The following is a 27,654-nucleotide window of genomic DNA, read 5'->3' as shown; positions in this document are numbered from 1 at the left end:
CATTTTTGGCACGGGAGAGGGGGGGCAGCTTGGCTCGGGTGGAAGCTGCAGATGGAAAATGGCTCCAAAGCTCTCCAACCTGCTCCAACCCGCCCCTTACCCCCCAGCTGCTGCCCAGACCAGCAGGATTGGGGGCTGGACCCTCGTCCCCCCATGCTGGGGCATGCCACAAGCCGCACGGTGCCTCTTGCCTGGGCTCCATTCCCTCACCGCATATGGCGTCTCCATGAGTAATAAAAGCTGCTAATTGCCAACAGATGCCTCAGGAAACCCTGACGCTGCTTCTCGCGGCTGCATTTGGCTGGGAAGGGAGTCAGGAAGGGAGCTGGAGCCGGCCCCAGGTCCCCCAAAATGTGGGGTGGGGGTATCCCAGTGTGCAGCAGCTCCCAGCAACTGGAGCGAGAGGACACGGCTGCTATTAACAGCAAAATTAGCAGCCAGGCCAAAGCAGTGGGGTGACCCTCCCCGGGGAGGGGACGGTGCCCCCTGCTCACAGCATCGCCCGCAGAGCACTGCCCAGCTTCCCACCCCACACCCTGCATGGGGCTGGGGAGCCCTGGCTGTGCCCCACCGCCGCCTCTCGCTGTGCCAGACCCTGCCACCTGCCCGCAGCCTCTCCTGCAGCCCCGTCCCCACCACAGGGGGGGCAGCCGAAGCCCCCATGCTCGGGCCTGGCCCCCTCCCCATGCCACGGCTCCAGCATTCGTGGCACAACTGGTGGCAAACCTGGGGGCGGCTGTGCTGGGCCCAGGACCCCCCATCTCCCCTTTCTGCTTTGTTTGAGAAGGCTCTAATGGGGGGGAGGAAGAATTTGGCCCCTTCCCTTGCCTGCTCCAAGGGCAGTTGTCCCCTCCCCACTCCCATTGCTGTGCTGCAGCAGCCAGCCTGCTTCTCCCGTCACCCCAAAACCAAACTGGGCAGTGCTGGGATGAACTGGGTTATGCAATTAGCACTTCAGCCTTAACTGGACTGCCCAGGGGGGCAGGGAGAGACCCCCCCACTCCAGGGGCCGCATCCTGTCCCAGTGCTCCAGCATGGGGCTGGGAGCATGGTCTAATGCAGCATTGCATTGCAACGCAGCACTGGGGCTGGGAGCAGCATCTCCTGTCCTGTCCGGTGGGGGCTTATGAGCACCACCCCCACCACGGCTCTGCCACGGGCCCCATGCCGGTGGGAACCAGTGAGCTTCTGGCAAGACGCTGGGAGACCAAGGGAGCCAGTGGGAAACCACGAGGCTGGCGCTGCTGGGCACGGGCAGAGCGTCGGGAGCAGGGAGGGAATCACCACACGGCACCGACAGCCCAGCCAGGCTGAGCCGGGACCCTGGGTGGGTCTGCCCCCCTCCCTCAGCTCAGCTTTGCCACCCCTCACCAGATGTAGCATCCCCCCACCAGATGTAGCATCCCTAAATGCATGGTCCTCACCTGCAGCACCCTGGACCAGGACCTTCCCATGCCCCTTTCTGGCTCCCATGGTGGTCCCCTCTCCCATGGGCACAGGCACGGCTCTTCCCTGTCCAGGGACCCCCCCAGTGAGGATGCTCGGTCCCTCCTGGCCGCACCGGTGCTGAGTGAGTCGTTGCGGGTGCTGGCAGCTCCGTGCACACCCCAGGCAGGTTTGGTTAATGACGCTCCCCTTTAGCCTGCCTAATTTCATGCCTCATCTCGCAATCACATCTCTGTGGCCCCAGGCCTGCACTGATGAGGACTAATTGCTGCTGTGGCAGTGGAAGGCACAGCTGCCTGAGCTGATGGGGGCTGGCAGTGCCCCCGACCCCCAGCACCCAGTGGGCTCGATGCTTGCAGAGTGCTGAGCACCTTGCACAGCACTGCAGTGCAGACGAGGAGCAAACCAGTACCTTGGAGGTCACTGGTCCAAACTGGGCAGCATCCTTTACGTGGAGGTCTCGGCAGCGCTGGCATCCCCCGGGAGCAAGGGGTCATTGCCAGCCCCACAGCTCCCACCAGCTTCATCCTTGTGGGAAGCTGCCTGCCTGAAATGTGGGTGCTGGAGGGTGCTGCCTGCTCGTCCACAGCCCGTGCTGAGCCTGCCTTTGCCAAAACGAGCCCTTGGGGAAGCTCTGGCAGCTTCTCCCAGAGAGGAGTGACAGCCGTGACCAGGGCACGCTCCCCCACATCGCAGCGGCTGCACAGCCCTCACCGGTGCGTTACACCACGCCACGCCGCAGCAGGAGGGTTTCAGTGCCATGGTCTGCCCTGGCACCTCATCAACACCATGGATTAACGCTTAGCGCAGACCTCATTAGTCCCGGAGGTGCTGAGAGCCACGAGACAGAGGCATCCTCTTCTCCAGCACCGACCTGCCCCTGCTCTCCCAACGCAGCTCCTGGTCCGGCACGAGCCTGGCACCCACGGCCACGGCTGCTGGCTTCACGGTGGCACTGCCAGCCCCCCCTGCACCGGGGCCACTCGCACCGATGCCGTGGGCAGCACACTGACCCTGCAACACCCAGCTCCGGCTGTGCTGACGCCAGGGATGCTCCAGCAGTGCGAGGCACCCCACGTTACACGCCTCTGCAGACTGCATGGTAATTGCCTCCGAAGTTACTAATTTGCTTATAGATTAATTACCATGTAATTCAGTGCTCTTGGCTCCCGCGATAAGACGCTCATTTTCGAGGCAGCACGCGGGTGTGGGCTCAGCCCCAGCCAGCAGCACCCTGTGGGCTCTGAGCAGGGAGGGGGCCGGGGGGAGCAGACAGACCAGGAGTCCCCGCTGGGTGACAGCCCCCCTCTACCCAGCTGGACCCCTTGACACGAAGCACGAAGCGGTGGCCGCGGCCCCACGGCACCACAGAGAGTGAACTTTTATTTCCAACAACAACAGCACCTGCCCCGTGGGGTGGGGACGGTGGGGAGGGCTGGGAGGGGGCAGCCATGGGACCCCGGGGGGGGGGGCGAGGGCAGCCTGGCCCCGGGGACGGCCGCTCGCGTGCACACGGTGCACGGCGTGAAGAAACATCCCGGTAGAAAAGAACAAAGATCTGACGGCCTCAACGGCCGGTCCTGCCCCGGGGGGTGCAGGTGTGATCGGTGGGTGAGCATGGGGGGGTGCGCGTGTCCCCTCCACACCCGCGTCCGGAGGGTGGCAGGGAGGAGAAAACCACGCGAGGACGGGTGGGAGGCGGCTGTGGCCAGGGGGGAGCGTGGTCTCTCCTACGAGGACGGCTCCAGCCAGGCAGGGACCCCCCCAGCAGCTGAGGAGGATGGAGCAATCCCAGCATCTCGGCTCATCCTGCGCCAGGGTGAAGGCAGCGGCAGCGGGCGCGGGGCTCACACCTCCGTCTGAAAGTCGCCATCGGCCGCATCCAGCCCAGTGCAGGGGCCCTCCCAGTCCGCGCAGCGCAGCTCCAGCCGGTCCCGCTGGGCGCTGGGCAGGGCGCCCAGCGTCATCGCCTTGAACGTGCTCCACGGCTTTGGTGGCGCAGCCGGCGCCTGTGGCTGCTGCTCCTCGGGGTTGGCCGCATCCTGCCGGGCGAGGAGGAGCTGCAGCAAATGGCCAGGGTGCATGGCGATGTGTGGTTCTGTCCCATCGGCACCCAGCCCTGGGGCACAGCCACCCACCTCCACCCTCCAGCCCCATCCAAGAGAGGGTGGATCAGCCCCCGGGGGGGGCTCAGGCACTTACATTGGCCGTGCTCTTCTCCCCACCACCTGACGAGACGCTCCACCGCTTTTCTCGCTGTGGAAAAAAACAGTGCTCAGCCCCAGCATCATCCTGGGGATCCCCCATCTCCCCCATCCTCCCCGGGATGCCCCAGTCCATGCAGGGGAGAGGTGGGAGGGGTGCAGGAGAGCATATCCAGGGCAGGATGGGGCCCCCAAGACCTCACCTTGGAGGAGCCGGCAGCTGGGGCCCGGTACCGGTCCAGCGTGTGAAACTTCTGGTTGAGCTCGTGGTAGAGCTCAGAGTGGCGTTTCCGCGTGTGCATCACCTTCTGCGGGGCAATAGCAGAGCCTGCGGCCGTCGGCATGCGGCACAGCCCTGCTCCCACCCCCATCATCCCCTCTTGCCCACCCTCCCCTGCTTTTTGGGGCATCCCAGACGGGTGGCTGAGCCCACTGCAATGCTCCCACTCGGTGTTTTAATTACGAGCCAACGCTCGTTCCTGCCTGGTAGAAAACTCCTCCAAATTCGGCTGCTGCTTTGCCAACAGCGAGCCAGAGGGGACCAGGGACAAGGTGGTCCAGTCCCTGGGTGGCACCCAACCCCACAGCAGGCACCGGTGGCACCGGCTGCCGTGGCCGCGCTTACCTCGAAGTCCAGGTCAGAGTATCGCAACCTCTTCCTCTAGCAGGGGACGCACAGGGCCCAGAGCAGGGGGAGGAGATGGAGAAGAAAAGGGAAAGGTCTTTGCACGGCTGAGATGTGGGGTGAGCACGGTGGGGGGGAAATGGGGGGATGCCCGTTGGCATGGGGGAGAGCCCGGCTGGAGATGCGGGGGTCCCGGCCGAGCTGCAGGACATGCAGCTTATCCACCGTGCTGCTGGGTGAAGGCAGCACCAAGCAAAGGGTGGGATGCCGAGCAGCGAGCACAGGGGCAAATCATGCAGCCCTGCATGTGCATGCGGGCTTGTGCACGCTCTTGCACACTTGTCCAAACCCACGCATCTCCCTCCCCATGTCTGCGTCCACGGGCACACACGCCAGCCCCCCTGGCTCACCTCCAGGGACCCCACTTTCATGGCGGAGCCGGGGACAGTGCGGGGCATGGTGCGGCTGCGCTCCGACAGCTCCGAGGCCAGGATCTGCCGCACGGTGGGGTGCTGCTTGAACTGGAGGCCGTAGGGCGCCTTCACCGTCCCGTAGGGCTGGTTCAAGTTCATGTTGATGTGGTCCACTGCGACGAAGCCAGGGTAGGTGTCTCCCTCAGCCACCGGGCGCCCCATCCCACCGGGCACCCCTTCCTCAGCACTGGGACCCAGGGTGCCCTCCTCCCGTGGGAAGGGCTTGAGGCTGCCGGTCCGGCGGGGCAGCATCATGTAGTCGCTCTCCCGCGGGGGCTCGGGGGCCCGCAGCCAGCCGTACTCCAGGGGCCGCAGGCTGCTCTCCGTGCACAGGTAGACGGGACCTGGTGCCTCCAGGCTGAGCTGCTGTGCCGGCGGGTCTCCCAGCTCGCTCAAGCCCGCCACCACATTGGGTGTCATTTTGGGGACCTGGACCAGGATGCTGGAGGGAGGGATGTTTCCTGGCAGGCTGGAGAAGCCCAGGCCACCCTCCGAGGTGGTGTTGAGCTTGGGGTCTTCATCCCCATCCAGGGAGATGCGGGACAAGGTGCCCGTGATGGTGGCAGGGTTGCAGGTGTTCACCTCCTTGAACAGCACTGCGGGTGGGGAGGGGGGTCAGAGCCGGCCCTGGGGATCCCGCAGGAGGGCAGGGGGACTGGACTGACCCCCTGCGCACTGGCATCGCGCCCGCCCTGGCACACGCTGCCTGTCCCTCCCAGGTGTGGCACAGTGACATCCCCGTCCCCAGCGCAGGGGGCAGGGGAGACCTCACCTGTCTGACACGCCAGGTCAACATCCTTTTCAAAATCTGTCTATAAAAATACAGAAAGAGGGGGAAGAGAGAGAGAGAGAAGAGAGAAAGAAAGGGAGAGAGATGGGGAAATGAATGCATCTTGGCCAGCACGGGGAGCAGCAGGGTTTGCAAGGGGGACCCTGCCCCAGCCGGGGCGAGCAGCCCTGCCAGTGCCCACTGCAGCTCGTGCTGGCACTGCCGCACTCACCAGGATCTGCACCTGCCCATTCTTGCAGGAGTCGGGCGAGTTTTCATTCTCCTCGCTCCTGCACCCCCCCATCTGACACTTCACCACATCCTGGACCTGTGGGAACAGAGCCGGTCACGGCCCCGTGGCCAGGCGTCCCCCCACTGGCACCCCTCCGGGGCCACCCCACCTCTCGGCGCAGGAACCCGTGCACGGTGATGATGACGAAGCCCTGGACGGAGTTGAAGACGGCGAAGAGGACCTGGAAGAGGATGGAGCGCCGGTCGGTCATGGCGAGCACGGCCGACATCCAGGTCAGCGCCAGCAGAGGCAGGACCACGCAGGAGCTCCACAGCGATGCCCTGGGGCAGGGAGAGAGGGGCCGGGGTGAGCCTGCTGCGCTGGGGCTGCCCCGCAACAGGCCCCCCAACACTGCCCCCAGCCCCGCAAGTCTGGCTGGAGCTGACTGCGTGCACAGCGCGGCACGGAGACCCGAGCGCAGATGCCATGCCCCCTGTTGTCCCCCCTCTTCCTCAGTGTCTCCAAGCTGGCACCAGCTAGGCGCTTGGGGTACTGCCTGCCTTAGGGCGAGGGGGCCCGTGGGCTCCTTGTGCCCCCCCCAGGCTGAGCCACTGGCACTGCCCAGCTAGCCCAGGCAGGGCACAGCTGCACGTGTCCCTGTCCCCGCACAGGCAACACAGCTGGCAGTGAGGGTGCTGGGGGCATGTGGGGCCACTGTCACCCTCCCACAGCCGCAAGAAGAGCAGAAAGGGGATTTCTTTCTTTTTTAACAGTGAGTTTGGGGGCTGCTTCTATTGCAACTAAACCCCTGGGAGCAGGGACCTTGGCTGACCAGGGTGGCAGTGGTCCCAGCCAGCAACCGTGGGGGCTCAGGTGCTGGGCAGAGGGTCCCGAGGACACTCCCAAGGCCAGGACTGGCCCGTGCCCCACAGCGTGGTGCCCTTCATGCCCTCCCTGCTCCCAAGTCACCCCGGTGAAGAGGAGCTGAGCCCCCCCACGCCCCAACCCCAGCGATGACGTGACCTGTGGGAAGCCATGCCATGCAGACGTGATGGCCGCGGTGGGGCACGCGCCCCCAGCGCCCCGGACCGCCCCGAGCACACAGCCTTCGCCCTGCCCACGGGACCCCCAACCCAGAACCCGCTCCCCACCCAGGGTGATGCCCAGACTCCCCCCCCCCCCCGGCCCAGCTGCCCGGGCTCCAAGGCTGTGCTCGGGGTGGGGGGGCGAGGCGGGCGCGTGGCGGGCACTAACATGGCACTGCTGGCGGTGGCGGAGGTCATGGCCGCGCTGGACACCACGCCGCACTTGGTGCATTTCAGCAGCAGGCTGCCGCAGGGCGGGGGCTTGGAGCTACATGCCCACCACCCCCCCGGTGCCCCGCGGCCAGGACCGGGCCACGCGGGGATGCAGGCGAGGGGAGCAAGGCCGTGGGAGAGCAGGATGGTGGGGATGGAGAAGGGTGGGGTGGACAGATGGATGGACAGATGGATGGACGGATGGACAGACACAGGCAAAAAGCAAATGGGAGAAGGAAAAGAGAAAGAGAAAGAGAGAGAGAGAGAGAGAGCCGGGTTAGTCGAGGGCAGCAGCAGTTGTTAATGGCGAGCAGGGGTGGCCAAGCGGCAGCGGGATGGGGCGGGCAGGGCTCAGTCCCCTCCGCTGGTGGCAGGGAGGGGGGGTCCGCAGTGTGTGGCTCCCCCTTCCCCAGGGGAAGGTGTGGGGTGACCGTCCCCACCAGCTACTGCCCTTCCAGCCGCCCCCAAGAAGGGGCTGCGGTTGCCCCGGGCTTGGCCCCTGCCGCCCACTGATGAGGTGAAGTGTGCCCCGTCCTCAGCCCGCTCCCGGAGGAGCCCCCCTGCCCCGTGCCATGCCCCGCGGTGCGGCAGGGCAGGGTGCTCCGTGCCAGCCCCAGGGACAGCCCCGTGGGGCGCAGGGCACTTACCCAGCTCGCTGCTTTTTGGACTTATCTGAAATGCCATCGCGGGACATGAGCTTGTTGAACACGATGATGCCGACCAGCATGTTCACCTTGGGCGAGAGCGGCGCCGGGGTTAGGGGCTGCGCACAGAGCCCCTCCACGAGCCGGGGCTCCAGGAGCTGCCACCACCGGGGTGGCCTTTGGGGCTTGGGGTCAGCTCACCAGCACAATGACAGCAGCAGGTCCCACGAAGGCGTAGAGCAAACCGCCCTCCAGCGAGAGCCAGCAGCTGCGGGGGACCATGGCATGTCAGGGGCTGAGGGAGAGGGGACAGCCCCTGTCCCCATCCCCTGTGGCCAGCCGGGGCGGTCCCCAGGCCCAGCCCTGTGTCCCCATGTCCCCACATACTAGCTCGCCGTCCCGTAGCCTTTAGTCCGTGTGAAGCCAACGGAGACTGCGACCACGAGGGCTGGCAACCCTGGAGAGAGGAGATAAGGCCAGGGTTGCAGGGGGGTGGCATTGCTGTCCGTCCCCCCACCCCAGCACCACCCCTCTGCCAGCCCCCATGGATGGGGACTGGGATGGAGCCTTTCTGGCAGCTCCCCATGGTCTGGCTGGTCAGAGTGCGCCACGTCAAAGGGACCAAGACACCTGGGTCTGCTTTCCTCCATCGTGCCTCAGTTTCCCCTTCTGATAACCCTGGGGGGTACCAGGGAGGGGGGTGTGGTGCCTCCCTTCCACCCCATCCCGGGACCAGCCCTGCTGGGCTCTTACCCCATCCCAAGCACAGGAAGCGTTTCCTGACCAGGCGTGTCCGGATCCGGCCGATCACCGCCAGGTAGGACTGCCAGGCCTCCGTCAGCACCCAGCAGAAGGACGAGAGGAAGAAGAAGTGGAGGAAGGCAGCCGTCATGGTGCACACACCCTGCGGGGACGTGGGCACCTCAAGGGGGGACATCGTGGCACCACCGCAGCCACACGCCCGGCACCGCCGTGGTTAAACTCCCACACCCGGGCAAGGTTTGTGTCAAAGCCACCAGCACAAAGGATTTAATCCCGAGATCGAGTTAATCCAAATCCAATCTGCTGCAGGGAGCCAGCAGGGACGAGGTGACCAGCTGGGAAAAGAGGGCTCAGACCCCACTGCAGCCCCCGTGCCCACCCGGGGACCCCGTGAGGGGGCAGGGTGGTGGCACCCACCTTGCTGAGCATGTGGGACTGGCCCACGAGGATGAGGACGTTGGAGGCCAGGATGGAGATGCAGAAGTTGAGCAGGATGATGGAGCGCTCCGACTTGATGAACCTGCGGGCAGGAGCAGCATGGGACCAGGGCGCCAGCCCGTGCCGTGTCCCTGTCCCGTGTCCCCTGCATGCTGCCGGCGGGTGGGCACTGTCCTTGGCTGGGGACAGTGCTAGGCAGCCTGGGCACCTCTCCCACCCGCCCGGCTCCCACGGGGGTCATTCTGTTCCTGCCACGTTGCATTTAATCACATTGATGCTGAGACTTTACTCGTGCCGTGCCCCACTTCGCCGCCCCCTCCCCACACAGTCTCACACCTCAGGTGCCCCCCGGGTCCCCAGTTGTCCCCAGGTCACCTCCAGAAGGCCGCGTAGATCACCAGCAGGGTCAGCAGGGCCATGCAGGAGACGGCACAGCCGATCATCAGTGGCACTGATGGAGTGCCCGAGGGGTCCATGGCCTGGTGAGCAGTGGGGGGTAGCGGCTGAGCCTGCCCCCCCCTCCTCAACCCCCATCACTGCTCCCTGTCAGCCCCGTGCCCCCCACTGGGCCTCTCCACCCCCCTGGCTGGGGACCCCCGGGCGCCGGAGGGGGTCGGTGGAGGCGGTGGCACAGCCAAGGCGCCTTCCTGGGGACCCGTGCCTATCTCCATGCCGACGGGGGATGCGGGCGGAATAGCAATGGGGTGGGGGGAATGCCTGGGGCCAGGGCTGCCCCCTCCCCTCCTGGCATACAGCAATGCCCCATATCGAGCCCTACAGACTACAGCAGCCCCCTGCCCGCACGAGCCCACCCTCAGGGTGCCAGGGCCCTTCCTTTGGCTGGTGGGAGACACCCCCCTATCCTCCAGTGCCCATCCCATCCTACTAGGGTGCCTGCAGGCTATGCAGCCCCCGCCCCTCCTCATCCTCCCTCGGGACCCCCGCCTTACCCAGGCCTGCAGCCCGGGGATCCCCCCCCATCCATGACCCATGTTCCCCAGCAGGCTGGTCCCTGTCCCCATCCTGTCCCCTACCAGGTCTCTGGGCAGCTGGGAGAGGACGGCGAAGGTGGCGAGCTGGCGGCACTGGCATTTGGTGTGTGCTGGGAGGGTCTCCAGGGTTTGGCAGCTCTCCGTGTCCCAGTTTCCCAAGCCAGCATCCCTGATTAATGGGACGAAAGCGAGGGAGAGCAATTTGAAATGATCAAACGCACACACACACACACAGCCCCTCGCGCCTCTCCTGAGTTAACCCGTTGCTGGCCGCTGCCTGGGGGGAGGCAGATGGGGGAGCGCTGCCAGGGGATGGGTTAATCCCCTGAGCCCAGCGTGGGGGGTTGACGCCATCCCTGCCCCCAGCTGCCCCCGCCCGCCCTGGTGCCCATCGTGCTGGGGAGCGGTGCAACACGAAATTTAACCATCCCACCCAGGTCTGGGGGAGCACAAACCACAGAGGGAGGGGGCCAGGCCTGGGAAGAGGGGTGGCAGGGATGGAGGGGACCAAGGCAGCGCCAGGGCAGGCAGCAGCAGTCCCAGGACACCCTGGCACCTGTGGCCCCTCCAGCATGAGCCATGGCTCATGCAGCAGAGCTGTGCTACCCCAAAGGCAGACCTGCCCGGGAGCGGGTGACGCTCCCCTCCTGCCACGGGGACTCCCCCGGGAGGGAGCTGGGAGGGAGAGCCCCATGGTGACGCTGGGAGAGCAGCCACAGCTCCCAGCAAAGTGACAAAACTGGGAACTGGGTCTGTGGGACAGCTGGGGACACCGCTCCCCTGGGGGCAGGCTGAGACCTGCCACACTCATCACAGCCACACACCTCCCCATCAGCACAGGAGCTGTACTGGAACCAGTGACCCCGAGATGCAGAGCAGCCACAGGTACCAGGGCAGGGGGGACCTGGCCCTGCTGTCCCCCCACCGTGCCCTACTTTCCCTTGCTCCTGCCAGAGCAGCGGGCTCCACACTAACAAATTGCATCTGGCAGGCTGGCGGCATCCGTCCCCAGCGTCACGCAGAGGCAGATCGATCCTGTGGCAGCACGATTCACCCACAGTCAGAGGCACTCAGCCACAGCAAGGGACTGGCCCCACTCCCCGTCCCTCCTGCCAGCTCCCCAGAGACCCACTGGGGTGTTGGGACAGCCCAGCCCCATCGGCCAGCAAGGACATGGCCAGGGGTGTCCCCATTCCCCTGTCCTTCACTCACGTCCTCGAGTAGTCCCAGGTGACACACTGCGGGTGGGATGTGCCCTGCGGACAGAGGGATGGGTTAGTGCTTCACGCCCTGCCCTGCTCCCAGCCCCAGGGGACTGGGGGGTCCATGGGGACCTGCCTGGCTCCCCAGCACTGGCACATCCCCACCACGGGCATGGAGCCCAGTACTTGTGGCTACCAGCTGGGAGCTGCTGGCCCCTGCCCAGCTCTCAGAGCCTGGGACCCACACGGGACCGGGAGGTGACACGGTGACGGGATGGGGACACTCACGTTGATGATGTGGGAGAGCTCCACCAGGACAAGGGGCTCCGCGGGCTTGGTTGGCGGGCGCACTGTCACCGTCAGCACCTTGGAGGTGACGGCCAGGGGGGTCCTGCAGGGAGGGGTGCTGGCTGTCACAGGGATGGGGACATGGCGCAGGGGACAGTGGGCAGCCCCACTCACCTGGGTGGGGGCAGGATCAGCCCCAGCGTGCGGTACAGCACAGCCCCGATGACGAAGTGGGACGACTCATCTGTTTCTGCAGAGAGAGGGGAAGGGAGAGCAGTGCCATGATCCAGCGCCCGGCACCCGCGTGGGCTCAGCAAGCACATAGGCACACGTGAGAGCCCACGAGCCTGCGCCCGACACGCGTGAGGGAACATGCATCCCCTCTCCAACACAGGCACAGCACACGCTGACACATGCAGGCACGTGGGCTGGCAGGAGGCTGCCTTCACGCCCACACACGTGGACTCCCAGACGTGCATGCACACACACCTGTGCTCCCAGATGTGCACTCTTACACATGCACAGCCTCAGACATGCAAGCTCACACGTCACGTGCATACACATGCACACTCTCCAATATGCATGCTCATACGTGTGCACAAATGTGTACTGCACCGTACGTGCATGCTCCATGTGCACAGCACCAGATGTGCACTCACACATGTGCATGCTCATACACGTGTACACACATGCACACTCCCAGATGTGTATGCTCACACATGTTCACATGCAGACACACGCACACTCCCCAATATGCATACTCATACATGTGTGCAAATGTGCACTGCTCATGTGCATGCTCCACGTGCATAGCACCAGATGTGCACTCACACATGTGCACACACATGTACACACATGCATGCACGCTCCCAGATGGACATGCTGACACGTGCACAACAGAAGATGCACACTCCCATGTGCCGGCTCACACGTGCCCATACATGCGCACTCCCAGGTGTGCACGCTCACACATGTGCACTCCCATGTGCACACTCACACATGTGCACATGCCTGCACAGCCATAGGAGCACACTCATGCCCACACGTGTGCACACATGCAGAGTGTGCTGGCTCCTGCAGCCCCAGCCCTGCCTCACCAGCCGAGGCGAGGCTGAGCACCTCCCTGGGGATGAAGAGCTTGTCCTCAGAGCTGCGGGCCCAATCCTTCATGCCCCGGCGCCCCTTCATAGGGAAGTTGATGTCACTGGAGACGGCGGAGACAGGTTCCCTCTGGATGCTGATCACTGGCAGGGCAGAACGGGTGTCACCAGCCAGCTCCCTGCGCCCGCCGAGGCTCTGCGCCCACCCCGCCGCTCACCCAGGTTGTCGGTGACAATGAGGGAGCTCTGGAAGGCCTTCAGCGCATCACCCACCAGGTGGATGAAGTCCTCCACCACCTTCATCAGGTGCACGGAGCCGGGCGAGACCTGCAAGCGAGCAACCAGCTCCGCAGCCGCTGGGACGTGTGCCCATGGTGGGGACATCCCAGCTGCCCCCACCACCCGCCCGTGTCCTGTGCCACTCACCTGCTGGGCATCCTCCCACTTATCCCGGTTCTCCGCATCCACCATGTAGCTCACCACCTGGAAGAAGCGCTGCGGGGACGGGGCTCAGCGGGGCTGGGGGCTGGGGACCAACCGCCGCCACCTCCCCAGGGGCGTGCCTCGCCGTCCCCTGCCCGCTACCTGCACGTCCTCAGAGGACGGGGTGTAGGTGGCCCTCTTGAAGGTGTCGGTGACATTGCGCAGGATCTCCACGGAGAAGAGCAGGTCCCCGCTGTAGTAGGTCTTGCGGGCCATGAGCTCCAGCAGGCTCCGCACCACCTGCGACATCCCCTCACCCGCCAGCACCCGCTGCCCCTTGGCCAGGTGCTCCCGCAGCTTGTACGGGGGGAACACCGGTGTCACTCAGACCCCAGCAGTGCTCCGTGTCCCCAGGTCCCCTGCCATGGCCAGAGCCCAGGCAGTGGTGACACTACAGAGCTCACTGCACTAGTTGGGGCAGCAGCAGGACACAGGGGTCACGCAGGGGGGGTCCTCCCCATCCCAAGAGCCACTACCCAAGGACACAAGAGCACAGCTCAGACCAGGGTCCCCTTCCCCAGCCCTGCCCAGGGAGCCCTGCCTCAGTTTCCCCATGCAGTAGGCAGCCGGTGAAGCAAGACGGCTGCTGGGTTTCCCTGCCCAGGGATGGAGCAAACCCCCTGTGCCAGGGAGGGGAGGGTTGGGGAGCGGGGGGGCCGCGCCAGAGCGTGCACCTACTGAGAGATGCAAGTATCGGTACTCGTGGGACACGCAACGGGCGAAACTGGGCACACCCCAGTAGGCGATCCCATGGGGGCTCAGCAGGCACCGGCGGCTGGCGGACCCTGTGTGGGACAATCGGGTTTGGTGCTGGCACGGGAATGCCGAGGATGGGTGATGCTGCCTAGCATCCTGATGTCACCCACTGCCCCCTGCCCTGCTCTAGAGCTTGGGGGGGGTGGGGGTGGGGTGTGGAGGTTGGGGGTGCTTGCCCTGTGCCCCTCACCCGTGGCATTGGGGGGACATTTGTTGTAGATGATGTCCCCAGCAGCTGTTTTCTTCCAGGTCATCAGCATCACGTACTCATCCTTGCACATCTCGTGGTAGGCTGGGGGGCGAAAGGGGGGGTCAGGCAGAGCCTGGATGCAGGGTGATGGGCAGTGGGGTGTGTGAGGGGGGGGAAGTGTGCCCCATACCTGGGCACTTCTTCTCGTTGCAGGTCTTCACCTCCTCGCCGCTGCCCTCGCAGGGGTAGCCCTGCACGCCGGTGCCCTCGCACATGCGGAAGCGGCGCTGCCAGCCGGTGTCGCAGGTCTTGGAGCAGAGGCTCCAGTGGTTCCAGGGACCCCACTTGCTGTCGGCTGTGGGGATGGGAACACTGTGGGACACCTGGTTCTGCACAGCAAATGGCACCCAAGGGGACAGGACAGGGCTGGTGGGCACCATCAATGGCTGTCCCCCCCACGCCATGAATCGAAAGCCCCGTGGGGTATGAAATCCATGGATCAGTGATTTGTATCTCTTTTAGACAAGCCTGGCATCCCCATGCAGCCACCTGGCTGCTCCCTGCTGGCAACCCAAGGGCACCCTGGGGTGCGTGGCACAGCTGCTCCCTCCCTTTGGCTGCTGTGGCGGCCATGGCACAGCAACCGGCACCCTCCGCGCCTGCAACCAACACCGGGGGGTCGAAGGACAAGACGAGGATGGGGTCGAAGGACAGGATGAGGATGGGGTGCATCCTTTGGCTTGACTATCCTGCTGCCCAGTGTCCCCCCCATCGCCAGAGCTGGCCCCAGCCCCACCACGTGCAATGCACAAGAGCTCGTACATGCTTGCACACCCAAAGCACATCGGGACCTGCAGCCACCGGGCACCAACGGGTCCCCGCAGCGTGACACGGTATGAAACCCTGGCTCCATCAGCCAAGATGTGCCTGGCGGGACCAAGCGGCACGAGCGGGGCAGCTGCTGATCCCTGGCATCACCCTTCGGCTCTTGATCCCCTTACGCCCGCGTCCGCAGCAGAGGGAGCTGCCAGCATCCTCGTGTCACCGGTGGTGACACTGCAGCGGCTTTATGGCTGATGCGCGCTGATGTGCCGTGCACCGACACGCCGTGCCAGCGGCACACGCAGCCTCCCCCCCGCTCCCCCCCAGCGCGCGGGGCCTTACTGGGACAGGTGGGGTTGGAGCACTCCCGGGCGTCGGCGTGGGCCCCCCGGCACTCGGCCCAGCCGTGGGCCGAGACGCTGCACTTGCGCGTCCGCTGCTGCGTGCCGTTGGCGCAGGTGACGGAGCAGCGGCTCCAGGCGCCCCACTCCAGCCACTGCCCTTCCACTGCGGGGACAAGCGAGAGTGGCGTCAGCCTCCACCGGCCGGCGGCCACTCGGCCGCACGGCTCCAGCTCCCCGCGACCCACGCCAGGCTCTCGGTGCAACGGGTCCAACCTACGGATGTGCCGGCTCCTCCCGCGCCGACCTCAGCAGCCAGCGCCAAATCCTGCCCTGGCTGGGGGGACTGTCACCAGGACTGGCCCCCACACACTGAGCAGTGGCTCCTACAGCCCCACTGCACCACAACAGCCAGTGCTGCCACATGGCCATGCTCACCGGACCCTGGCATCGCTCCCTGCCAAACCCAGCAGCCCTGGCACCGCTCCCCACTGAACCTGTGAGCCCCAGCACTGCTGCATGGGCCAGGGCAGCAGGGAAAGAGCTTCTGGGAGCTTTCCTCGCTGCGGCAGCATCTCCATGGGGCTGCTGTGGCAAAGGCCATGTGCCGTGGGTGGCACACCCCTGCCGGAGCTGCTGCAGGGGCGGTGCACCCTGCGCACCCCTCAGGTCCCACGCTCCATCCTGCTCCCAGCTGGCCACTGGACTCCCCATGCCATACATCAAGTCCTCACAGGGATGCTGGCCCTGACGTGGCATCCCTGGCCATCATCGCAGAAACCCCACAGCCGCCACCACAGCCACTCCAGGCACACAAGAAGGGACAGAGATGTTGCTCCACCCATGTGCAGACAGACCCTGCAGCCGACCCCCTTCGCCACCTCCCCAGTGCCCCACAACATCCCGATGCCACACCAGTGCCATCGCCGTGCCTGCTGCAGGGGACAGTCAGCCACAGCAGATGGGCAGGGAAGGAGCCGGCTCTTCCGTGGTCCCCAGGCTGGACCCCCCTGCCCACAGTGGGGGCTCGAGCCCCCCAGCATGGCTGATGGAGCTGGCTCTCCATCTGGGTTTCCAGTGGGGACAGGAGGGTGCACCCCATGTCACAGCACCCATGTGCCCATGGGCTGTCCCAGGTCCCCATGGCAGTGCCACCCGTCCCTCACCGCACCGCAGCCCCGTGCCGGGAGCACAGCCCTGGCTCTTGGCCGGTGCTGTCTCCTGGCATTCCCAGGGGGAAGGAGGAGCAGGGGGAGAGAGAGGTACTGACCCGGGCAGCTCGCGATATTGCAGGGCTTGGCCTGCAGCTCGGGGCCCTCGCAGGCTTTCCCTCCGCGCCGCGGGGCCACGCACCGCCGCGTCCTGGTCCTGGCCCCTCGCCCGCAGGTCACCGAGCACAGGCTCCACGGGGACCACTCTTCCCACGCGCCGTGAACTGCAACACAGCACAGTGCCGTTGCCACACGCTCCCAGCCCTCGCGGGGCTCCAACCTCCTCCTCCTGGCACTGAGGGGTCCTGCCCATTGCAGACCCCTCGTGCCCTGGGCTGGGGCTCACGGCAGAGCTGGGGACGGTCCCCAGCTCCCCTCTGCATCCTGCTGGCACCGTCTGCCCCGCCATCACACCTGAGCCCAAACCCCCAAGGGCCCTGAGCAGGCAGTGGTGCCACTGCTGCTCCCTGCCCTGCTCCGGGTCTTGGCACCGGCGGTGCACGTCCCCCCACACCTACACATGGCCCAGCTCGCCCCAACCCCATGTCGACACACTGGCACGGCTGCCCCTCGCACGCATCGCGCCCACGGGAGCTCAGCCCACTGGGAAGGGAGCAGGGACCTGTGCGGCACACAAGCATCCTAAAGGATGCTCCTCCGTGAGCTTCGATGTCCCTGCAGTGCCAGGACAGGGCTGTGCTCCCTGGTACGGAGGGGAGCGGGCACCTGTGTGGTTTTGAGGTGCAAAACCTCTGAACCATCGCAAGCTTAGACAGGGCAACCAGCTGCCACTGCAGCACACCGAGGCCCCTCTGACCCCCAGTGTCCCACACAAGACACATGGACACCACCATGACAAAGGAGCCAGCACGTGGCCCAGCGAGACGCCCGGCATCCTGCCTGCCCGCAACCTGCCTCAATGCACTGAGCAGCTCGGCCCCCTCCTGTCCCCCACGAGCGGGGACCCCCACCACGCCAGGTCCCCAAGTCCCCCGGTGCAGGCTCCAGCGCCTGCCTCTCTCCCAGCACAAAGCCTCGGAGGCACCATGGGGAAGCCCTGAGTTTGCCAGGAGGGAGGATGGAGAGGTGCCACCGCCCCAGCTGCTCCCAAAGCAAAACCCCCGGCAGAGCAGGGGTGGTGGGGCGCAGGGCACCCCTTCCAGACGCCTCCCCCCACTTGCTGCTTCCCCACGTGGCTTCCCAAGAGCTAGTCCAACCAGGAAGGCAAGATGATGTGGGGATGCCAAGGGGGCTTGGAGCAGCCCAGCGCAGGATGCGCAATACCTGCTTCCATGACAGCAGCCGCCACGCAGAGCCACTTTCCTCATCCATCCCCCCAGAATACCCCACCTGTGAGAGACCCCTCAGCAACAGGTCTCCACTCCCCTCAGCCGCTCGCTTGCTCAGCCCTTTGCGCACCCACCAGAGCCCAGCCAGCGGCGGGCACCCCGAGCCAGCAGTGAAACCCCCCCGGTGTCCCCGCATTCCCCATACCTGGGCAGGTGGCCGTGTTATTGCAGGTCCGTGTCTCCCGGAGCAGCCCGCTGCACAGCGTCCCGTAGGGCGAGGAGACGCAGGAGCGTGTCCGCACCTGGGAGCCCTGCCCGCATGTCAGGGAACAGACGCTCCACTGGGACCACTCCTCCGCCGCCGGGTCCCCTGTGGGAAACACGGAGCCTGAGAGCCAGCGACTTCCCTGAGGGGGCCAGGAAGGTCCCATGGAGCACCCACAGGGGATGGGAAAGTGCCCGGGCAGCACCTGGAATGAGGACAAGGTGCTTGGGCAACAGGGGTGACACGGAGGATGTAAGCAGGGCGAAGGAGCCCATGCTGCCCTCCAGACCTAGCACCGGCTGCACCTAGAGAAGGGGTCGGGGCACAGGATCGTGCCCAGCACGAGGGACAGCGTCCAGCTGGGCAGCGCAGGCAGCGCAAGCAGCCCGGCACAGCTCCTTCTCCCCACCCAGGCACAGCACTGACATTTACAACAGCCCTGCTCTTATTAAGCTTGATGATGTCTCTGAAGCTATTGGACAGGCCAGAAGAAAAGGCCATCAGTTTAAATTAAAAAGGAATATACGGAGGAGGGCTCCGAAGGGGACGATTTGTCCTGGAGACAGGCAGGATGCAGGCTCGGGAGTAGGGCTCCCATGGAGGTGACAATGCCCCGTGGCTGCTCCGCATCACACGGGGATGCCGAGGCTGGACCTGGTCACCACTGGGGTCACCCCCTGCTCTGCCCAGCAGCTCCCAGGGGGGCAGGACCTCCGCGAGTACGCGAACATGGTCAGGAGGAGATCTGCATGCCAGGCACACGGAGCGGAGCTCCTCTCCTGGCGCCAGGGCCCATCCATCTCCCGCTCGCCTCCGAGCCCTCCAACCATAAATCAGGGGGGGCTGCGGAGGGGGGAGCAGTATGCTCAAATTACCCAGATGGATTTGCCAAATAAATACATTTGAACAAAACAATTAATGGATTTTGTTGGGGTTGTGGGTTTTTTTGCTTTACAACCCTCAGAGGAAGGTGTAAAGGAAAAATATATAAATGGAGCAAATTAAGTCAGTTGGTGGGCAGGAAGCAAAAGGAGTCACTCCCTCTCCATCACCGCTGCCTGGTACCCAAGCCAGTGACACCAGTGTCCTGTGCCTGTGCCCCTGCTGGGGCAGCACTGGTACCTGTCTGGGCCATGTAGACACCCGGTTCGTCTGCTGACCGTGGCCACTGGGTCTTCACCTTCTGGTTCTCCTCGACTGCATTGCCTAGAAGAGAGAAGTGCTCCTGTGAGAGCAGGCAGGGGGCGGGGACAGGGACAGGGATGGAGACGGGCCACCATGGGACATTGCAGGGGGATACAGGGATGCCTGGCCCCACATGGCATCCCCAAGGGCAAGAGCTGGTTGAGCATTGCTGGGCACACTCACGGATCCCCAAAAATGTGTCACAGCTCCCCCAGACATATCATCCCACATCACTGGGGCTGCAGCTGGAGCATGGCCTAGGGTGCTGTGTCCCCGGTGCAGCCAGGGTGCCTGTGCCCCCACCACGCTGGGCAGAGGTGCTCTCCAGTCCCCACTTAACAGCTTGCTGCAGTGAGGTGGCACAAATTTATGGCTCAGCTCACCAAAAATAACAAGTGATCCATCAAGAGCGCTTGGCGTGAAATTAACTGGCATGTGGAGGGCTCGGCGGGAGGTGCGGCGGCAGGCGCAGGGGAGGATGACTTCCCCGGCCTCCCCCACACCCCCCAGGCCATCCCGCTGTCCTGCAGCAGGATCCCTTGTCCCCACACCTGGGTGCAAGATGCTGGTGAGTTCCTGTGGACTCACCCTGGGCACAGCATGGCAGCACCGGGGCTGCTGCTGCCCGCAGATGCTGTGACTTCCCTGGGCACCACTGATGCCACGCCGGGCACGTGGCCCCCAAAAGTGCCATGGGCACCCTGCTGCTGTGACAGCCAGGAGAACAGCCAGGGGTGGCACCACCACCTCACCGAGCTGCCCCGGCATTGCCAGCCAAGCACAGTGATGTCCCCAAGGGACAGCGGGAAGGTGACATAGGGACACCTGGCACTGCAGGGCCAGCTCCCAGCCATGCTTTGGGCACGCTGCAGCTCCCATATCAACACAGAGGTGATATACGAGCCCAGGGCCGGGAGCGCTGCCTGCACTGACACTTATTAGTGCTGTAAACCAGACCCAAATTTACTGACTTTTGCCTTCAACCCAGCGTAACCCCTGCCCGGACCCATCCCCTGCGCGGGCTCCTGGCCGTCACTGCCGGTGCAGCCCAGCACCCTTGGCTCCTCTCTCCATGCATCCCGCCCCGTGGCATTGGTGGGGTGCAGGGGGGCCAAGGGGCTGCTCTGAGGGGGTCTGTCTGGCTGCAGGGCTGAGCTCCCACAGGGCTGCCCGCCCCCGCGAGCGGCACGGCAGAATTACGCGCATCACGGCAAGTGCCCGGGGAAAACCATAAATCCTGAGGATATACGAGGGCTCTCTCCCCGGCTGTGTTCGACAGAGACACCAAATTCAATTTTCTTCGGAGAGCACTAAATCCCCGGCCGCCACTGCGGGGCAGCTGGGGCCGTCCCCGGCACCTGCACCCGGTCCTGCCGTGGGGGTCCCCCCTCCCCGAGCCCAGCATTGTGGCTGCTGGGCTGCAAGGGCAGAGGTGATTTTCTGGGGACCTCAGCAAGTCCTCCAAGGCTGGTTGTGACCCTGCAAGCTGGCAGATGTGGCCCCCTCCCAGCATCACCTCCCGGCATCACCTCCTGGGGCGGGGGGAGGGGAGGGGGCTGGTTTCCAAAGGATGATGGGTTTGGAGCAAGGGGAAACACAGCCCAGAGCAACCCCCAGAGCTGAAACAGCTCAGCCTCTGCACTGCAGGCTCTGTGGGGGTGTCCCCTCTCCACAGACCCCCCCCCCCCACCGCATGGCTATAACGTGCCTACCATCACCCCACAAAAGTTTCAACCCCATCCCCACACCCACCCGCACTTCCACCCACGCAGACCCAGCGCTGTGTTGCCCTGGGGCTGCATCCCCCTGGTCCCAACCACATCCCTATGGGAAAGCCATGCCACGGAGGGGATGGGGACCCCTGGGGTCACCGCTGCGGCTGGGCCCGGGGGGCGGCTGGGTGGGCGCCAGCCCCCGCATCGCTGCGCGGCTGCGGCGCTCGGCGGAGGAGGGTGAGATCAGTGCTGGGCGCCCGCCAAAGCTCAGCTCACAGGCGCCATTCAGCCCCCCGGCCCTGCCTGCCACCGCCACCCTGAAAGGCAGCCATTCTCCATTCCGTGGGGTGCTGGGGGGAGGCCAGGTGGGAGCCCAGGACCCCCCCTCGATGCCATGAAGGGCGCTCTGTGCTCCAGCCCCGCAGCCCCAGGGTTCAGCCACGAGTGCCCAGGGGGGGGACCGGGGTGCGGGGGCTGCACCGGTTGGCAGCAGTGTGACACACGGTGCGGCCGAGGCAGCGCATTACCCTTGTGGCTCTGGCACCGCAATAACATCGTACCTCCAGGCACCTCCAGGTTTTAATTGAATGTCAAATGTAATTTGGGGAAGGAGCGGGAGTTTGCGCTCTCGCCATTGCAGCTGGTCTGTGTGCCAGTCCACGGAGAGGTGGCAAGCGGCTCAATGCCTGAGTGTGCCAGCTCTGCAGGGACCTCCATCTCCAGCACCCAGCTCAGCATCCTCTCTTTGAGCCATGCTTGGCATTACTAAACCCCACCAAACCAGCCATGAGGAGATGCAGAATCCCCTCCAGAAGTGAGGGGATGGGGTATCCTGCAGCCCTGCTCCGTGCCGGCAGCCCGCAGCACCCACTGCTCCCCAGGCAGCCCTGGGACACAGCGGGTGTCAGGGCCCTGGGCAAAGGGTCAGCCAGGCTGACCTTGGGGATGGCACCTGAACCTGGCACTGAGCTCTTAATTGTCCATGCAGAGTTGCATTTAGAGAGGAAAAAAATAGGAAGGAAAAAAACCAACCAAAATCAGCTCAAGCAACTCCCCGTGGGATGAGGCGATTTGTAACCCTGCAGCTGTAACAGGCCAGGGATTTAAGCAGGGGATCTGCCCGTAATGACATTTAGCTCCTGAAATAAATGCTAAAGCCCAATGAAATTGTATATATACCCACAGCCCATCACCACCACCTAATCTGCTGGATAAAGGCCCCACGCAGCTAAGTTTGGGAATGCTCCTCCCCGTGCATGACCCAGAGCTGGCGCAGGGGGAACATCTGGCCAGATGTGGCCCAGAACCCCTGCATCACCTCGGTGGGCTGGGCAGAGGTGCCCCACAGGTGAAGGGAGTGCTTGGGCAAGGCAGGTCCCTGCCATGGGCAGCCCAACCCTGGCGCCCAGGGCGCGGGTAAGCACGGCTGCTTTATCTTCACTCGAGGTTTCTGCAATTCCGTAACGAGCAAATGGCTTCATTCCGCCTGGTTAATAGCCCGGCCACGCCGTGCCACCATGCCGTGACATCCTGCCTGGAATAACAAGCGCCTGGGCTGCAGCAGTCAAGGGTAATTTGCCACAGGAAAGGGTCATTTTACCTGCAAATTGTTTTCCACATCTCCACCAATGCAGAGTGATAGGGCTGCCGCTCCGGGCACACCGGCAGGTGAGCAGCAGCCCTGTGCCAGGGAGGCCGTGACCGAGGCCCCGCGGCTGTGCAGGCTGTGCCAGAGCAGCCATGGCAAACAGCGGAGCCGGCGTGGCGCTGAGCAGCACTGACAGGGTCAGCCAGGCCACGGCAAGGGCAGAGCAAGCTGCAGCTCCACTGAGCCTGGCCGTCGCTTGGACGAGGTGTGCTGGACCCAGGAGCATGCACAGGATTTGCACTTTGCAAGGCCTCCCTGCTCTGCACAGCACGCAGTTTGCACCCCTCCTGCCCCAGAGAGCATGCACAGGCAGGATTCATGCATTGCATGGCTTCCCTGCTCTGTGCACAGCACCAGATTTGCACCCCTCCTACCCCAGAAAGCGTGCATAAGCAGGATTCATCTATTGCACAGCTTCCTTGTTCAGTACACAGCACCCAGTTTACACCCCTCCTGCCCCAGAGAGCATGCACAGACAGGATTCATCCATTGCAAGGCTTCCCCAGTCTGTACACAGCACCCAATTTGCACCCCTCCTACCCCAGAAAGTGTGCTCATGCAGGATTCATCTATTGCACAGCTTCCTTGTTCAGTGCACAGCACCCAGTTTACACCCCTCCTGTCCCAGAGAGTGTGCATGGGCAGGATTCATCCATTGCATGGCTTCCCTGCTCTGTGCACAGCACCAGATTTGCACCCCTCCTGCCCCAGAGAGCGTGCACAGGCAGGATCCATCCATTGCACAGCCTCCCTGCTCGGTGCCCAGCACTGCTAAGAAGCACGCATGCAGCAGGGGGTCCATCCCCGGGGCTCCCCCCACACCCCACTCACCGTGTGGGACCTCGGGCAGGTCGAAATCATTGGCATTCGCAGAATGCAGGTCAGTGGGGCAGCAGTCACCAGCGGTGGGCGGTGGGGCAGGCGTGCGGGCGGCGTGCCGCGTGCCGTTGCGCCGCGGTGCCGGTGGGCTCTCCGCCTGGCAGCTGCAGCCGGCGTGGGTGAAGCCGCAGCGGCGAGCGCCAGGAGCCTGCAGACACTCCTCCAGCCAGCGGCAGAGCACGCTGCAGGTGAACTGGCTGGAGTTGTTGTTGTTGATGAGCAGCACCTCCACGAAACGGAATTCCAGGGCTTGGGGGGCCAGGAGGCGGGGGGCTGCCTCGGGCTCGGCCGCCAGGCACAGTTGCACAAAGTTCTTGTCGAAATGGAGGAAGGTGAAGGGCCCTGCGTCCTCGCACAGCTCCAGCTCAGCTTCCTCCTCTTCCTCCTCCTCCTCCTCCTCCGGCCGCTGGTGAGCGGGCGGGGGGCTGGCGGCCTCGCCGCGGGGGTCGCAGGTGTAGTTGGCCAGGTAGTGGTCAAGTGGCAGCACCATGGGCGAGAAGTGGGTGCAGACCTGCTCCTCCCGGTTGAAGCGGAGGTAGAGCGAGTACTTGGTGGGGTCAGGGTTCTCCAGGGTCCAGGAGCAGCCGGAGGAGATGGTGGGGAAGAGGTCCTTGAGGGAGAAGGAGCCGTAGAGGACGCCGGAGGCCAGAGCGGAGCAGGCACTGGGAGCCGGGTCAAAGCCCCGTGTGAGCCACAGGAGAGAAGATATCACAGCCAGTAAGAGGGGACCAGCAGCGGTCATCCTATGGCATTTGCCCTGGGGGAGAGGCAGACACAGACAGACAGGATAGACAGACAGACAGATGCTTAGCAGCAGGCAAGTCACTGCGGGCTCCCCGCTGTGCCAGGGGAGTCAAAACCCTGCACCAAGCCCCAGCCGCTGCAGGAGCAGCATCCCAGCTGGTCCACATCGCCAGCTGTCACCCTGCAAGCAGGGGACAGCCATTGGAGACCCCTGCCTGGTTCCCTGTGCTCTGCCAAGGCAGCCCCTGGGCTGGGGACCATGCAGCACAGACCGGGGACTCTACTCCAAAACCATCAGAGCAGAGATGCAGCTCCCACTCCGCAGCCAGCAGACACCCACCGCGGGGACCCGCCCTGCCCTCGGCTCACCCACCGCAGCCAGCCAAGCACAACCTGGGCAAGGAGTCACCAAACAGCTTCTGCCCAGATGGGGCTATAAAAAGCCTCATAGCTATTGCTGGTGCCCCAGAGCACTGTGGGGAAAGGCCAGCTGCTCAGCAGAGGAGCCCAGGGTGATGTGCTGGGGTGCACAGGCACCCCAACAGGGATACCCAACAGCTCTCCCCCTGACCTGCCAGGAAAGCCCAGCACGGGGCAAGCAATCGTTAAAGTACATATTTCTTGGACAACAGGCTGGGTATACAGCAGCATCGCCATGGATAGCTTTTTAATAACTCATTAATAAAATAATGCACGTGGTGGCCTTATTAAGTGGGACCGGAGCGTGGCTCTACAGAGGCCAAGGCCACCGCGCACGTGTCGGCACCGCTGTGCCAGGCCAGCCTGCACCCAGGGCAGCGGCAGTGAGGGGACAGCCCTGGGGACAGCAGGGGATGGTCAGGAGGTGGCCACAAGTGACAGGTGCTGTTCCAGAGGCTGATTTCCAAAACCACCAAGGTCCCTGCTCCCCTCCATCCCAGCCATGCGTGGGGGATGCCGAGCACTCAGCGTGACACAGGGATGCTTTTCTCCACCCCCAAACAACATCTCCTGCTCCCAGATCATCCCTGGCGGAGGCCCCGGTACCAGGGCATCCCCCTGCTCATCAGAGAGGGAGCCTGAGCCTCGGCCGAGCATGTGCCGAAGCCATAATGGGCACATTAAAGAGCTAAAAATAACCCAGCTCTCATGCAACAGGCTGGCACTGGCTCCTGCCGCCCCGGCAGTGACGGGGCTCGGTGCCGGCAGCCGGTGTCTGTCAGTGGCACGCAGGCATGGGGAGAAAGGGGCTGGGATGGAGCCAGTGGGAGCAGCCAGGTCTGGGGCCGGATCTGGGCAGGACCCCCCAGTGTAAGCAGAGAGATCTAGGTCAAAAGAAACCCCCACTTTCTGCAGCCACTTCCACCCTTGGGAGACCCCTGGGAATTCAACAGGAGACCCCCCACCTGTGGCAGCAGCAATGGGGAGCCAAGGGGCAGCCAGAGCAGGGAGCCCCATGAGCATCCCCCACTGATGCTCCTCAAGCGCCCAGCAAGGTCCTGAGGTCTCCCGGAGAGTCCAAGCCCTCCATTGCTCCGGGAGAACCGGGGATGGGGGGAGGAGGAGGAGGAGGAGGAGGTCAGGCAGGGACACGCTGCTGCTCTGCAGCGAGCTCCTGGGGCTCCCGCAGCCTGGCAGGGACACAAGATGGTGCTTGCTTCCCTCACCTGGGAGCAGCGAGGAGGGATGCTCGGCACTGCCATCCACCCATCCCTCCTGCCCGGCTCCTGCCAATGCCCAGCCTGCCTGCACGGCTGAGGCAAACCGGCTGCTGGAAAGCTCGGTGGGGACGGGCACGGCCAGGCAGCCCACTACCACACCTCCCTGGGCTCCTCGCCTTTTAAACACGGCACCCTGCAAGACCCAGGTGCTCTGGACCGTGGGGAGCCTCCCCCGAGCCCCAAAACCTGCCAGGGCTGCGGCTGCCGGGGAGCCCAGCACCATGCTGTAGCTGCTACTGAAGACCGGGGCTCGTTAAGAGCAGATCAAATCTGATACAGCTCGTTCAGCACCAGCCTCGCTCCCCGCAGCGCTTGCTGTTGCTGCTGCAGTGAAGATATTTCATTGAGCTGCAAGCTGGGCCCAAGAAAACATTTAACATCTGGGGCACCGAGTCACCCAGTGGGAGCTACCGAGCAGCTCGAGGAGGGGCCACTGTCACAGCCTACCTGGCACCGCGGGGAGGACCTCACAGCCTGCAGCATCACTGCCCGTGTGCTCCGGCAAGGGGGAGCCCAGCCTTGCCGGGGCACCAGGGCATGGCCCCGCTGTCATCGCCCCCCCACCTCCAAAAGGGCTTCGGTCCATGCAGGAGAAACCACCCACCGTCGGTGACTGCATGGTGGCACCGCTGGCGAAGCCGGCTGATGGGGGATGCCTGCTGCCCCCTGGGACCCACCGCACCCAACCACCCCGCTGGGCTGCTGCAGGAGCGGGTGCTGCTCCCCCGGGAAGGGGATGGCACCCGGAGCATGGCTGGCACAGGCTGGCATGCTCACCCACCGCAGGCACCCGCTCCAGCCCCTTCCATTTGCCTTTTGTTCCCTGCCCGGACACAGGGAAGAGGGTGGGTTTTTAATTAAAGCTTTTAAAGAGCCATCACAGAGCCGGGAAGCAACCATGCGGAAGCGACATCCCAGGCTCCCCATCCTCGGCAGTCAGAGCACGGTCCCTCTCCATCGCTGTCATCACATCCCTCCCGGCTCCGGTAACCGGCAGGATCCAACAAGGGCTCGTCTCTCCCTCACCAGCAGCCGCGGCACAACGGGAGGAGACAACACTCCACGCCAGCCCTGCTCACACCGCACAAACAGGTTGTTTCCCTGAAGATGCTCCCCCCGAATGGAGATTTCAGCAGGGATGCAGTCCAGCTCCATCCTCCCGGCACAGCGGGGGCCAGCTCCCGACTACCGCGCTTCTGCTCGGCCGCGGCCACCCCTCTCCGACCAGGCAAAGCCAGAAACAACCAACCAGCCCCCAAAGTGATAAACAGGCGGCACTAAACCCTGCTGGCATTAATAATCTGAGAAACGATTAATAGCAAAGTAAAGGAGATTTGGGTTTTGAGAGACACGCTTTTTAACCCAACAGTCTTCTTTTAATAGGGTGTAAAAAATACGCGATCCGTGAGAATTCTTAACACAAGGATGGCTTGGAAAAAGGGCAGCAGGGTAAGGAAGGGCCAGGCAGCCCAGGGTGTTGAACCATGGTGGGAACAGCCTTGGTCCATGCCAAAAGGCGACGGTATCTAGGGAGGAGCAGGCTAGCCGACAGCACGGCCATGTGGCCACAAAACAGGCTCCATCCCACGGGAGTATATCCCTGCCTGCCCAGAGGTGATGCCAACAAAGTGCCCTAACGAGCTCTTCCCGCCAGGAACGTCTGCAACCCTCCGATTTCCAGGATCTTCGCTAGCAGTTCAAAGGCATCGGGGACCTTCAAAGCACCACCTCCACGCTTAGCCCTTGCCACCCTGCGCCCATCCTCCCGGCGCGAGGGACCCCCAGCACCAAGCCCCTGCCCGGCCCTCGACAGCGCTGACACAGCCTCGCTCTGCCAACTAATTAACGCTCTGAGCATCACCGGGTGAAGGTGCCAGAGAAAATCCACCGACATCACCACCTCCAGCCCTTGCCCCCCCGAAAACGTGGCTTCCTGCAAAGTGTGTGCGTGCA

At 64.4% G+C, this 27,654-nt stretch overlaps 1 protein-coding gene across 8 annotated transcripts in view; it reads right to left on the bottom strand.

Moving 5' to 3' along the window:
* Positions 1-2,802: 2,802 nt before the first annotated feature.
* The window catches only part of ADGRB2 (adhesion G protein-coupled receptor B2), a 28,582-nt gene continuing 3,730 nt past the window's right edge, over positions 2,803-27,654 (bottom strand). The window contains exons 2-32 of one of the 8 annotated variants that reach the window (XM_056333567.1): positions 23,210-24,014; positions 18,953-19,036; positions 17,771-17,935; positions 16,336-16,500; positions 15,067-15,231; positions 14,093-14,257; positions 13,903-14,004; positions 13,635-13,741; positions 13,059-13,253; positions 12,900-12,968; positions 12,692-12,800; positions 12,471-12,617; positions 11,548-11,623; positions 11,374-11,476; positions 11,096-11,139; positions 9,926-10,052; positions 9,267-9,370; positions 8,871-8,973; positions 8,445-8,595; positions 8,079-8,148; positions 7,893-7,959; positions 7,695-7,780; positions 7,004-7,102; positions 5,919-6,090; positions 5,750-5,845; positions 5,521-5,560; positions 4,686-5,344; positions 4,276-4,311; positions 3,854-3,958; positions 3,649-3,702; positions 2,803-3,506 (exon numbers count right to left, since the gene is read on the bottom strand). In XM_056333567.1, the coding sequence (XP_056189542.1) occupies positions 3,294-3,506; positions 3,649-3,702; positions 3,854-3,958; positions 4,276-4,311; positions 4,686-5,344; positions 5,521-5,560; positions 5,750-5,845; positions 5,919-6,090; positions 7,004-7,102; positions 7,695-7,780; positions 7,893-7,959; positions 8,079-8,148; positions 8,445-8,595; positions 8,871-8,973; positions 9,267-9,370; positions 9,926-10,052; positions 11,096-11,139; positions 11,374-11,476; positions 11,548-11,623; positions 12,471-12,617; positions 12,692-12,800; positions 12,900-12,968; positions 13,059-13,253; positions 13,635-13,741; positions 13,903-14,004; positions 14,093-14,257; positions 15,067-15,231; positions 16,336-16,500; positions 17,771-17,935; positions 18,953-19,036; positions 23,210-23,999 (4,668 nt within the window). In that variant the 5' untranslated portion in view covers positions 24,000-24,014 and the 3' untranslated portion in view covers positions 2,803-3,293. Of the gene's footprint in view, positions 3,507-3,648; positions 3,703-3,853; positions 3,959-4,275; positions 4,383-4,685; positions 5,345-5,520; positions 5,561-5,749; positions 5,846-5,918; positions 6,091-7,003; positions 7,103-7,694; positions 7,781-7,892; positions 7,960-8,078; positions 8,149-8,444; positions 8,596-8,870; positions 8,974-9,266; positions 9,371-9,925; positions 10,053-11,095; positions 11,140-11,373; positions 11,477-11,547; positions 11,624-12,470; positions 12,618-12,691; positions 12,801-12,899; positions 12,969-13,058; positions 13,254-13,634; positions 13,742-13,902; positions 14,005-14,092; positions 14,258-15,066; positions 15,232-16,335; positions 16,501-17,770; positions 17,936-18,952; positions 19,037-23,209; positions 24,015-27,654 lie in introns of those variants that run through there. The other 7 variants (XM_056333561.1, XM_056333562.1, XM_056333564.1 and 4 more) reach the window with 7 other exon arrangements.

This window comes from Falco biarmicus, chromosome 3 (genome assembly GCF_023638135.1).
Source record: "Falco biarmicus isolate bFalBia1 chromosome 3, bFalBia1.pri, whole genome shotgun sequence".
NCBI classification, from domain to species: domain Eukaryota; kingdom Metazoa; phylum Chordata; class Aves; order Falconiformes; family Falconidae; genus Falco; species Falco biarmicus.
This window is presented reverse-complemented; position numbering and strand designations above follow the sequence as displayed.